The sequence below is a fragment of the Echeneis naucrates genome, chromosome 11, assembly GCF_900963305.1.
Source record: "Echeneis naucrates chromosome 11, fEcheNa1.1, whole genome shotgun sequence".
Taxonomy (NCBI): domain Eukaryota; kingdom Metazoa; phylum Chordata; class Actinopteri; order Carangiformes; family Echeneidae; genus Echeneis; species Echeneis naucrates.
In genome coordinates this window covers 14885722-14897591 of record NC_042521.1, presented here as the reverse complement: position 1 = coordinate 14897591, position 11870 = coordinate 14885722, and the positions used below count along the sequence as shown (strand labels likewise).

The 11870-nt window shown below is 45.5% G+C and overlaps 1 protein-coding gene across 1 annotated transcript; it reads left to right on the top strand.

Moving 5' to 3' along the window:
- The first annotated feature begins 2658 nt into the window (after window positions 1-2658).
- Window positions 2659-6322, top strand: sox4a (SRY-box transcription factor 4a). Its single transcript, XM_029514757.1, has one exon. The coding sequence runs from the start codon at window positions 3164-3166 to the stop codon at window positions 4283-4285; it is 1122 nt and encodes a 373-aa protein (XP_029370617.1). The 5' UTR covers window positions 2659-3163; the 3' UTR covers window positions 4286-6322.
- Window positions 6323-11870: the final 5548 nt, after the last annotated feature.

The window sequence follows — 11870 nt, the reverse complement described above, 5'->3', positions numbered from 1 at the left end:
CAGGGTGGCGGGGGACTTCCCACTGGTTTTCAAACTTTGAAGCTCTGGAAAAATTCCAATTCAGTTAGCTCCGGACAGACACATACACACACACGTGCACACAAAGGCCTCATTGTGTTTGACCCCAGATGACGAGCATGCAGGTCAAAGTAGCGCGTCATTCCTCGGCGGCTGAAAAAGGCAAGTGGATGGTAATGACTGCCTCTGCTTGACTGCTCGCAGAGACAGACACGCGCTCGTACGCACTTTCTTTTCAGCCCAGTTTGCTTCCTGCGTCTTCCCGTTCCATGTCCTTACTTTCTCTCATCGGCTTCTTAACACCCCCTCGTCTTTACGACACATTGACGACTGCGTTCCCCTTTTTTTTTTGCTTTTTTCACTTCAATCTACAACGGGCTTGGTTATAAAAAAACCAAACTCCCCTGCACTCACACCCATACACAGTCGTGTGCTATATGGCCATTTAGCCCACAGTTTGCTCTAGGGTTAGCCTGACATATCGAGTTAATGTTTATGTTTTATTAAAAAAACGCATATTGAACAGTGTGTCAGTTAGCCCTGAGATAATGGACCGGTCTACCTCGCTGCTGCTGCAGTAAATGTGATTTTAATGTAATTTTATAAAGCTGTTAAACGGCTGAAGCTCTGAATGGAGTTTTTCAGTATCCAAAGGTTAGCACAATACCATTTTACAGGTTTCTCCAATATGATAAAAACAAGCTCTATCAAAAAAAAAAGCAAAAAACTGCCAAATATAACCAAGTTTTTCTGCTTTTGACTTAAAATAACTAAGAGTCTAACCCAAGAACATCAAAATCAGCAAAATCGTCATCAGAAAACAATACAAAACACAAAATACCCACAGCAGCTTAACTCAAGTCACCACACACACTTTTAAGAAGTCGTTGTGAGAGCCCCAGTCTCCCACAGCACTCTCTCATAATGACACCATCCCTTTAGGCGTCAACAGAGCTGAGACAAAGCGCTGGTGTGTTTAGGTGTAAACACATGGCTCCGGCTCCTCTGAAGATGACAGAGTGATAGGCCAGCGCGGTGTGGCACGGCGTCCCACTGCTGCCAGAGCTGTGCATCTGCCAGTGACAGAGTGGAAAGCTACCTGACAGCTGCTCCTCACACATCAGATAAGATTATAGGTATACCTGCTACACCTGTTTAAACAAACCTCTATGTGCATGCCACCGTGTGTGTGTGTGTGTGTGTGTGAGAGAGCAAAGCCCGGGAAGAAGATAGAGACAGATAGCAAACTAATCCAGTGGCAGGTGCATGCTTGTCATTGAGGCAGCTCAAGATATGGACTGATGAAAGAGCTCATTATTATTTATGTGTTTGATTTATGTAAGCACAGAGGGGGGCAAAGAGGTTGAGCTCTGAAATTTTAAAGAGTTTAATTTTTATTTTTTTTTTTTAGCTCAACATAAATCTCATCATAAATTGAGAATACATGTTATGACTGCATAGCTGATGTGATGTTTGAGTGCATTAAGATCTAATCAGACGACATAGATCGATTTTTTTATTTTAATTTCTGATTGTGTCTCTTTTGGGAAAGTGCTACCAGCTGAACAGAGTTATTTCCTCACTGTGCCGTGGTGGAGAAACACTTATGTCAGTTAGTTCTGTAGAGGATGCAGGTTGGGGGGGGGGGCTCTCTATCTGCTAATGACATCACCTGCATGATTTAGTGATGGCGGCTCGCAGCCAGGGATCACAGGATGGAGGTAAATCCAATGTACATCGGTAACACACAAGCGCATACATATACACACAATGCACACTTCATCGGCTCCCTTTGGCTCTAGCCTGACACCTAGTGACACAGGCAGTAATGTGATCCTACATGACACAGACATGTTAACATGATGAGGCCGTGTGAGGAGGACCAATCTGTGCATTGTACAGGAAGCTGATCCTGTGTGTGTGTGTGTGTGTGTTTGTTTGAGTGAGGATGAGACACTGATGCAAAATTCTACCCGCATTCGTACTATCCCTAATAACTACTTTGCATGTTGCTGGTTTTACTGTAACACGCTGATGTAGAGTGTAAATAAAAAAAAGCCTTCGTCACCTCACTTGGATTCATCTACACTGCCTGCCGTGATGTCATGGTGTGTCGTAACGATTTGTAAATAACAGGTTGGGCGAGCTATGTTTGGGGTGGGTGCACCCTCCACTGCAGCCGTGCTCACCACACTGCAGCCTGACTAACACAACATGTGGCTGCTTTTGTGTTTTCTCAGCATTTCCTGGCTTTTGCACAGAAACTAAATTTAGCCACAACTCATCCTTGTGAATCTAATGTAATTCTAAGTATATCCTTGTAAGCTTCCCCTCGCAGAAAGGGAAGGACACTGTGTTCCTATAAAACACACTTCTATATGTACACGCACACACACACACACACACACACCGGGTTCGTCTTTCTTTCAGTGGAGTCTGACAGGAATGAGGTCAGACACACCGATCCTCGTTGCACATTATTATTATTATTACCCGTTTTTTTATTCAGCCAATGGGAGGCCGAGGGGGAGTGGCTTCGGCGAAAAATCAGGATAGAGACAGACGCTGATTGGCTTTTGTATCTCGCGATGAGGGTATATAACGGCGAGGTTCTCGTTGTTGTGTTTACAGTAATATTGCAGAGCGCTAAGAAACAGGGAGACTATGAGAAAGCGCAGCTGCTCCATTCAACCACATGGTTCCTCAACCGCACAGACAAGCTGCGCTGCAGACAGCCAGGTTCACATAAGGGACTTGTACTGCTGTTTCCCACAGCGGCGCGTCTCCAGTCTTTCTGGGCGAGTTTTCAGCCGCACAGGCAGTTGAAAGTCGCTTTTAAACAGATTCGGGATTTCTTTTTGACTGTTTTTTCCGCGAAGCGCTGGTAAAAGTTTAGAAACCAGGTGTCTCCAAAACGGGCTGAGCTGAAAAGAGAACGGAGAACAGACTTGGATGAACTTTTCTCTCTCGCACTCCCTCGCTCTCTCTCTCTCTCTCTCTTTTTTTTTTTTTTTTTTTTTTTTTTTTGTTTTTTTTGTTCAATGTCTGAATCCATCAGAGATCAGAGCGTCTGAAGTGAGGAATATTCTCTGTGAAAGCCTACAAGTCTAAACTTTGTGGAATCACTGCGCTACATAGGAAAAGGATGGTGCAGCACATGAGCCAGACAGAGAGCGCCCACGCTCACTCTCCCGGCGGGGACTCCACGGACACGGGAGAAATGGACCTGGAGATGGATGCGTCTCCGACCCCTGAGTCCCCTTCCTCCGGGGAGCGAAACGACTTGGCGTGGTGCAAGACCCCGACGGGCCACATCAAAAGACCCATGAACGCGTTCATGGTCTGGTCCCAGATCGAGAGGAGGAAGATCATGGAGCAGTCGCCGGACATGCACAACGCGGAGATCTCCAAGAGGCTGGGGAAGCGCTGGAAGCTGCTCAAAGACACAGACAAGATCCCGTTCATCCGCGAGGCGGAGCGGCTCAGACTCAAACACATGGCCGACTACCCAGACTACAAGTACCGGCCCAGGAAGAAGGTCAAGTCGGGAAGCGGAGCCAGCAAGCAGGCGGACCGCGGGGAGAAAAGCGGGGAGCGCAGCGCTAAAGCCGGCGTCAAAAGAAGCTCCGCGTCCAAAGGAGTGAGCAGGACGCACAAGCAGGGCAGCGTCAAGAGCGCTCCGGGGCCGGACTACGCGTCTCCCGGCGACCACCAGGCGCTCTTCAAGTCTCGGTCTGTGTCCGGGGCGAGGCAGATCCCGGAGAAGCGCACGGGAGAGGCGAGGCGCGGCCACATGTTCGGCGGGGCAGGCAGCCTGGAGAGCGGGCCTCCCTCCGTCGGGGTCCCGGCCAGTCCCACCCTGAGCAGCTCAGCGGAGTCCAGCGACCCGCTCAGCCTGTACGAGGAGCAGAGCCCCGCGGCCAGCGAGTCATCGCACACCGCGCGCCTCAGGTACGCCCGCGCCTCCTCCCCAACTCCCTCAGCCTCCCACTCCTCCTCATCCGTGTCATCATCATCATCATCATCGGATGAAGAGTTCGAAGACGAGAGGCTCGACCTGAACCAGAGCCCCGGCTTTGAGAGCATGTCTCTGGGCGGCATGGGCTTCTCCGACGCGGAGCTGGACCGGGACTTGGACTGGAGCTTCGGGGAGTGCGGGGCGGGATCTCACTTCGACTTCCCCGACTACTGCACCCCGGAGGTCAGCGAGATGATCTCAGGAGACTGGCTGGAGTCCACCATCTCCAACCTGGTGTTCACCTACTGAAAGGACCACGGTGGAGAGGATCCTCGACCCCCCCCCCCCCCCCCCCCGCGTTTTGAACTCTTCAACCTCCCCCCAGACAGGCGTGTTGAGTCCAAACCAGATTTATTTCCGCCTTTCTTTCACTAAATAAGGGAGAGTGGAGACAGGGAAGAAAAGGTGGCCTGTGCGCGCGTTTAAGCCCAGGTACGCGCAGCTCACAGACTTGGACAGCGCTCTGTGCGCTTGACGGGAACGCGCAGACGAGGGGGGGTGGTGGTGAATGCTTAGTTTGCATTTGGACACAGGAAGAGTGAATGTAAGCAGAGAGCAGTGAAACACACGGACTTTAGCTCAAGCGTTCAGCCCAATCCGCCGAGGATGGAGACTGAGACTGAACTCTGAATCTTAATGTTATTCTGGGGTCGGGAGGAGGGACAGTTAAACCGGAGAACTCGTCATGTTGGGTTTTGTTTAAGATACAGCCAATTCACATTGACCATCAACTTGCTATTCAGGTGTAGTTTTTTTCCAAACTCGAAATAGTTTCAATATCAACGCGCATGCCCTCCGAAATAAGGAGGATTTTGTTGTGGTTAAATGCGTAAAAAATGTTCATTGCTGCGTAATTACGCAATTTGTGTGACCATAGGACACAGTTCACTATCACCAGCTTCTCTTTCAACGGCAGGACTTAAAACAAAGACTGACTCAAATCTTCAGAAAACCCTTTTCTGAACCTTTTTAAACACTCAGTGCACAATTCAGGACCAATGTTCCCCCGACGCGCATCCTTTCTGCCTAGTGCTTCAACTTTGTAGTTCCTCTGTGTCAGATGACGTTTTTTTATATTGATGTATTTATACCGGCCAAACTTTTTTATACATAGAAGTATTGTTCTCGTACAGGTCTCATTTGTGTTTGTGCACATACACCTGTCTGTATCCTGCGCGGAAGGGCTAGAAGTGTATCTTATTTAAAATGTCTGACTTCTCTCACTTTTAAGGAGATTTGAGTGTGTCATGATTTTCTACTTGTATTTTTGTATAAAATCTATAGAAAGGCGGTTTCCGGCGAGTGGGTAGCCTACAACATTGTTGTTTGGTTCTACATTGGTGTTTAGACGTGCAGAGGGGGGTTTGTTTGGCACAATCTGACCTCACACAGTGTTTACAGTATTTACCCACATGCTTCTTAATGGCACAGTGACTCCAGTTTCACCAGCCAAGTAAACAAAGCACCACTGAGGCTCCCCAGTCTGAGTGGTGACTCTGTTTCCAGTACTACACATAGACCTAAAGTATATGAGTGAACGATCCCAGAGAGTCACTGTTTGGATAGAGCTAATACCTCTGTGTGCTTTTTATCAAGATAAGTTTTATTTGAACCACTGGATGGAATTTCACACTCATTCCACTTTGCCTAGACTTTGGAGGGAGGGAGATGTATGAAGTGCTTCATCTGTTATTGCGCAAATTGCATAAAAAAAATAGTATTTAATCTTTCTGTACCTGTTGGCTAAGTATAGCAGGCTAATTGTTTTCCTATATTATGGCATGGCAAATAGCATTTGTATTTCAGATTCAGGTATATGTAGCTATAGCTGTTGTGTTTAAGATTTTTAAAAGAATAATAACATGAAGATATTTATGTAAACTGACTGTACTATAAGCAAAGATTGTGTGTTTTATGTATGATGATGATCAACGACAGGCACTAGGACAGCCATCTTTGGACATCTTTATGTTGAAGATGATTGTGGTCCAGGAGTTTTTATTTTGTTGTTCTGTTTTGTTCTTGTTTATTTGTTTTCTTTCTTTCTTTCTTTCTTTTTTTACCTTCAAGACATCTTTTCTATGGTTCTTTTTCTTTTTTCATTTGTGCAATATGCTGTGTATGATCATGTATTGTCTAATCATGCCAATATCATTTGATGTTTATTGCTCAAAACCAGCCAATGTTTGGGTCAATCACTGCCTCTCAGACCTCTGTACAGATTGTTGTTTTTTAATTTGTTTTTCTTTTCTTCCGAGAAGGAAATAAAATCAGCTGGAACTGAAAATCAAAAATGTGTTGTTTTTCTTCTTTTTCCTTTCTTCCTCTCTCGTTGTTTTTGCATTGTCTGCACCTTTAAAAGAGTCATAGTAAGAACTATCCACTGGTTACCCAACAATTGTATGTACATTGAAGAGATAACTGGAGCAGTGTCCCATCCAGAGTCCTCCGTCCCCCCTTTTTTTAAAGACGAAAGCCTGCCAAACAAAAGGTGAGCCTTCATTAATGCATTCCATAGCTGAGCTGAGCTTGCTTTAGTCTGATGCTGGGTGTTTACTCTCTGTTTTGTGCATGTGAATATGAATCCGTGTGTGTGTGTGCGTGTTTGCTGTAGGTAAGTGTGCAGCTGCAGACTGAATCAATAGCCAGCCAGTGAATCAATAGGAGTGGTCTCTTTCTCCCTCTCTTACTCCGTCTGATTCTACACGTGCAGAAAACGTGGCTGCCATGGAAACACTGTATCCAAGAGAGAGGGTGCAATCCGCTCGGGAGTAGCATGCCACTCTGTATGTCTGTGTGTGTGTGTGTGTGTGTGTGTGTGTGTGTGTGTGTGTGTGTGTTAGGGATAAGGGACACAGACTGATCCATCAGGGTGGGGTGTGTGGGGTGGAGGGGCCGACAGACATTTCTGCAAGGCATGACTGGAATAAAGGAGAAGGAGGAGGTGTGCGTCTGGCTGTGGGAGGGCGGGAGGGAAGAGAGGGTGCAGAGGGAGGTGTTTGTCTGTCCTGGTGGATCGAGCAGGAGACTGCTCCCAAATCCAATTAATTCCTTCTGGATGCATTCATTTGTCTGGTACATCTGACGGGAAGGAGCGAGAGGAAGACAGAAAGAGAGAGACCCCTAAGGTACAGTATTTAGTGTGTATCAATTTATGCCCTATTCCACAAGAGACATTGGTAATTATTTCCATCTCTCTCTCCTCTGTCAGGAGAGCAGGGTCGTCTCCAGCTTTCCTCTGACATCTCAGGCTGGGTAATGAGAAAGATAAGGCATGGTCATTACGCACACCATCCCGATGACGAGACGCCGGTACCCAGATGTCTGCAATAAACCTGACATCACACAGTGTGTGAGGTGTGTTTGAGGTGTCTCACTGTCTGCAGTGTCCGATGGATATTGGTGGATAGAAAGATGCGGGTGCCCTCCTCATCCGCCCATACAAACACAGACACACACTTGATAGCACACTGACCCACTTAAGGACTCATGCATGGGCGTAAACATAGACTTTAAAGGACAGGTGTGTACTGTCCAGCAGTTTATCGTTTTCCTGTGTTAAACCATGTGAGTCTGACAAAACCCAGTCAATAATACACACAACACAAGTGGGGCACTTGTGGAGGTTTTTGTTCCACCTGCAGTGAAAGTACGTACATTTACTCAAGCGCTGCTCTCAACTCGGGTTGTTGACCAACAGCATTAGTTACTTCTCAGATTCAAATATCTCATATCTGGATTGAATCAGTTTTGGCTCAGAACAAAAAGTCAGTGTCACGTTTCAGATGCCTGTGAGCTGTTTCACGCGGGAGACATTTCTCCTCCACACAACTCAGATAACTTAAATTAATGCTCAAAAAAAAAGAAAAAAGTGGACTTTTTTTTTTTTTTTTTTTAGTAAAAAAAATAAATGAAGAAGTTTTTTTCCACTCACTCTCTTTGCCCCATTAATCTCACCCTCCAGATTTATCTTGTGATCGTTTATAGGGGGGCTACGACCCCTGGGATGGGAACCACAGGAGACAACTGTCTGATATATAAAGTCATTAGACCTACCTCCTCATCTGCAACAGCCAAATACTGCAATATATAAAAAAATACATCACTCATAGGGGCCATTTTTCTACAAAATTAGTGCTTGCACTTCTGACAGGTTCTTAATTGCAGGATGTGATTAGGTAGATTGGTGGTTCTATAATATTTCCTCCAATGCGTTAGTCTTTAATCGCATATTATTGCTATAGTGCCTCTTCTGCAAGTTACACTGCGTCAGTAGTGACATTTATAGAAAACTAATTCACAAGTCTGAGACAGTTGTATGGACCATACAACACACATAATAGTCATAATGGTCTATTTCAACCACGCGAGAGCAGAAGTTGGTTTAATTTAGACTGGTGTTACACAAGGAGCACATTAAAGTCCCCAGGAACATTACAGAGCACGCACATGAACGTAAAGTGAGAGGATGTCACTGTTCACTGCCGGACTGATGCACTGTAAGCCTCTGCGGGAAGATTACTGGGATGATATAGAATCGTATGTTGAAAGCGCAGGAGGCAGAAACGCCATCCAGCCAAAATAAATGCGCCTATGCGTATCTCAGACTCCCTGTAGGAACAAGCAGCGGGAGTTTTCCCCTCGCTGCCGGTGAAGTTGAAGGCGGGACACAAAGTCACAAGCCATGCACAGACAAAGAAATATACAAACACGGCCGTCATGGCATGCAGCCTAACTTTGTTTCATTGATTTCAGCCATTTGCGCTCCTGCCGCCCGCGTCGCCCCCGGAGAGGGTCGCACAAACTACTGCACAAAAGAGGGTGAAGGAAAAACCACTGAACTCGAGTGAAGTGTGAGAGACAAAGAGTTTGGGAGAAGTGAGACTAAACTTTTGTCCCGAGTCATGTGTCAGCGTCAGGAGGGAAGACAAAGGGAGACGAGTTGAAGCCGGGATGTTCATGCGTAAAGTTCGGAAGAACTGGACCAACAACAGTTGGAGGGAGGCAGGTAGGCTGCAACCACCTCTTTCAGGTTTCTAACCGGCTGTGGTGGCTTTATCTCAACGCCGTGCGGCCACGTGTTCTTTATTTTTCGTGACACAGGAGGTGCTACGAAGATTGTTCTGTAATCTGTGAAATAAGATGAAGTTCATTAAGATACAGTTTTCTCTTGGAATACGAATTGAGTGTTCTTTTATTGCTGTATTATTATTATTATTAATACAGAGTTGTAAAAGGAGTTTGTAGGCGGTCCAAGAGTGCCTGATAGGGATCCTGGACTATAAAAGCAGCTTCAGCGGCTGCAACCGGTGAAGGGAGGCTGCAAGTGTGGCTCCAAGTTCAGTCCAGTAAATTATTCTGACAATTAAATGCTGTTTGGAGTGTCTGGCCTGTTTCAGCACAGCTAGGGCTGGACAGCGGCTGTTGTGTGTGTGTGTGTCTGTTAACAGTTGTGTATTGAGCAATAATGGCAGTTTGTTTACTTAACCTACAGTGTCTGATGGGATGGAACTTGAGTGTCCAGATGTACCTCAGAGTACAATCCGATACAGAGGGCAGTTAGCAGAGGGTTACAGGACGTCTGGCAGTGCAAGGGTGGTGGGGGGGGGGTTGACAGGACACATTTGCCCCGGGGCTCCTGGCAGGATAAACAGAATAGTGTCCCCATTAAAATTCCATGTAGTAAATTAACTGTGGACCGGCACAAATCGACAAATCATAACCTAGTAAGATTAGTAAACATGTGACCGTGGCTCTTTAACTGCAGACAGCTCTTTACAAAAAAACAGCGAATGAATCCGTCAGCTCATCTACAAATCGTCCCAATTCACATATGAGTTAGGCTGTCAATAACAGAGTCCGCTCAAATAAGCCCTGGTGGTTTTCCTGCAAGATGCGTGATGTGCAAAAACTATTGCGGCAAGAGCTAGACGGTGCACACGTTACAACCGTTCCCCTAAAATGTAAAAATATTTTAAATAGCTTCAACTCGTTGAACTGTCAATAATTAAGTGTAGTGACGCACACAGAATTTAGCATCTTCATTTATTAATGTCTTAATGGAATCCACATAGCTACCAACTTCACATAAAAATAATTAGCAAGTTCCAAATTTAGGGCAATCATAATAAAATGGTGAATAGTTTAATCATGCTTTTTAATAAAGAGATGCTAAGCAAACAATTATTACAGCAACTGAGTGAGCTAACTGAGCTGAATGTGTCATATTGAGCTCTAATTACATAGCAGGCGAATATTCAGCGCTAGTTTATATTGCGGTTAACTAGAAAAATGCTGTTTAATTGTACCATCATGCCTTGTGAGACACAAGGAAAAGAAGCTTTTCCCAATATCTCCAGACATTCATTTAATGAAGTAAGTAATCCATGGATCACCCATTAATAACAACCCATTTATCTCATCATGTTAATCCTAATAAGCCTCAATTTTGACCCTTAATTTATAGGAAAAAAGACACGTTTTACTTTCATCACTTCACATATCGTTGTAATAACTTTCAAACAGTCCCTTACTGCAGTACAGCCTGAATCACTCTGCAGAGTGTACAAAGTCCATACCAGTTTAGGTGGCACGGGGTGCATAATGAAGAGGATTCGTGAGTGTGGACAGTGGCAAAATAGCAGCAGGTCCTCACAAAAAGTGCTTAACAACGCTGCAGAACACAAGAGACAGTATCACTCCACCTACATATCGACTCAGCCTTAGTGTGCATTCAGACACAGCGGCACACTGTGTACAGCAAATAGAGAACTCATTGTTAAGCATGGTGCTAAAGCAATTTAGCATGACAGAGGTATTCTGAGTCACAGTGGTAGGTGTTGTTCTGTAGTGTGCTTGGAACGATAGGGACAAGTTCTGAGAACACCAAGGCTTGGATTGTAATTTCCAAAGGCTTACGTGGCAAAGCAAACGGTCTGCTTTGTAGAAGGTAACACTGACACTGCAGCTAATAGCGGTTGTTCGATTACATCTCCTAAGACATGACAGAGGTGCGTCATTTTTTCAGTTGTTATCTGGATCATATGGGTCTGAGATTCAAAAGCTGTATCCCGAGACAGGCGACCTACATGCGGCTCGAATTTAAACTGAAACGTGTCATTGTTACTGTGACACAACCTAAATTACATCATCTCCTTGGACAGTTGTCATAATTTCAGTGCTCAGCTCGTTTGAGCCTGTGCCAACACGGAGGACAACAAAAAGAATATTGAAATAAGAATGGAACAGCGTGACATGTTTTGTTGAATTAATTCAACACATTAAGCGGCAGAAGGGAGAAAAACTAGAAGTATGCTCGTAAAGGCGAAAGGCTCCTGCGCTCAGGCCCAAAGCAGCGCCACATCCAGCATTTGCCTCGCTGAATGCAATTGGCAGCATTCACAGAATCATATCCCTGTCACATGAATTATTGTGAGCCCCTTGAACCTGGTTAAGCTCGTCACCTGCACATGATTTGTTTCCTCCGAGGTAGCATGTGCCTGTCTACACCTTCCCCAGGCAGTATGTCATTGTCCTGTGAAAACCTGTTATCTCCAAAATGTCAGCCTTTCATGCGCCGAAGGAAACAGCCTTGTTAACAGCTCATCCAATGTTTTTTAACAGATGGTAGCAGCGTCGCTGTGGGGTGGCCATGTTGGTCGGTCCAACACTTTTGATACACAATTGAATTTTTCAACAGCTACCAATATGAAATCTGATAATTAGGCTTTTGGATGACTAAGAAAAAAAAATGCCCACCGCACCCCCACAAGTTGACTACATCATTTCGTTTCCACCCACTAAAACCATGCCCAGCTGATTCCTGCTATAAATC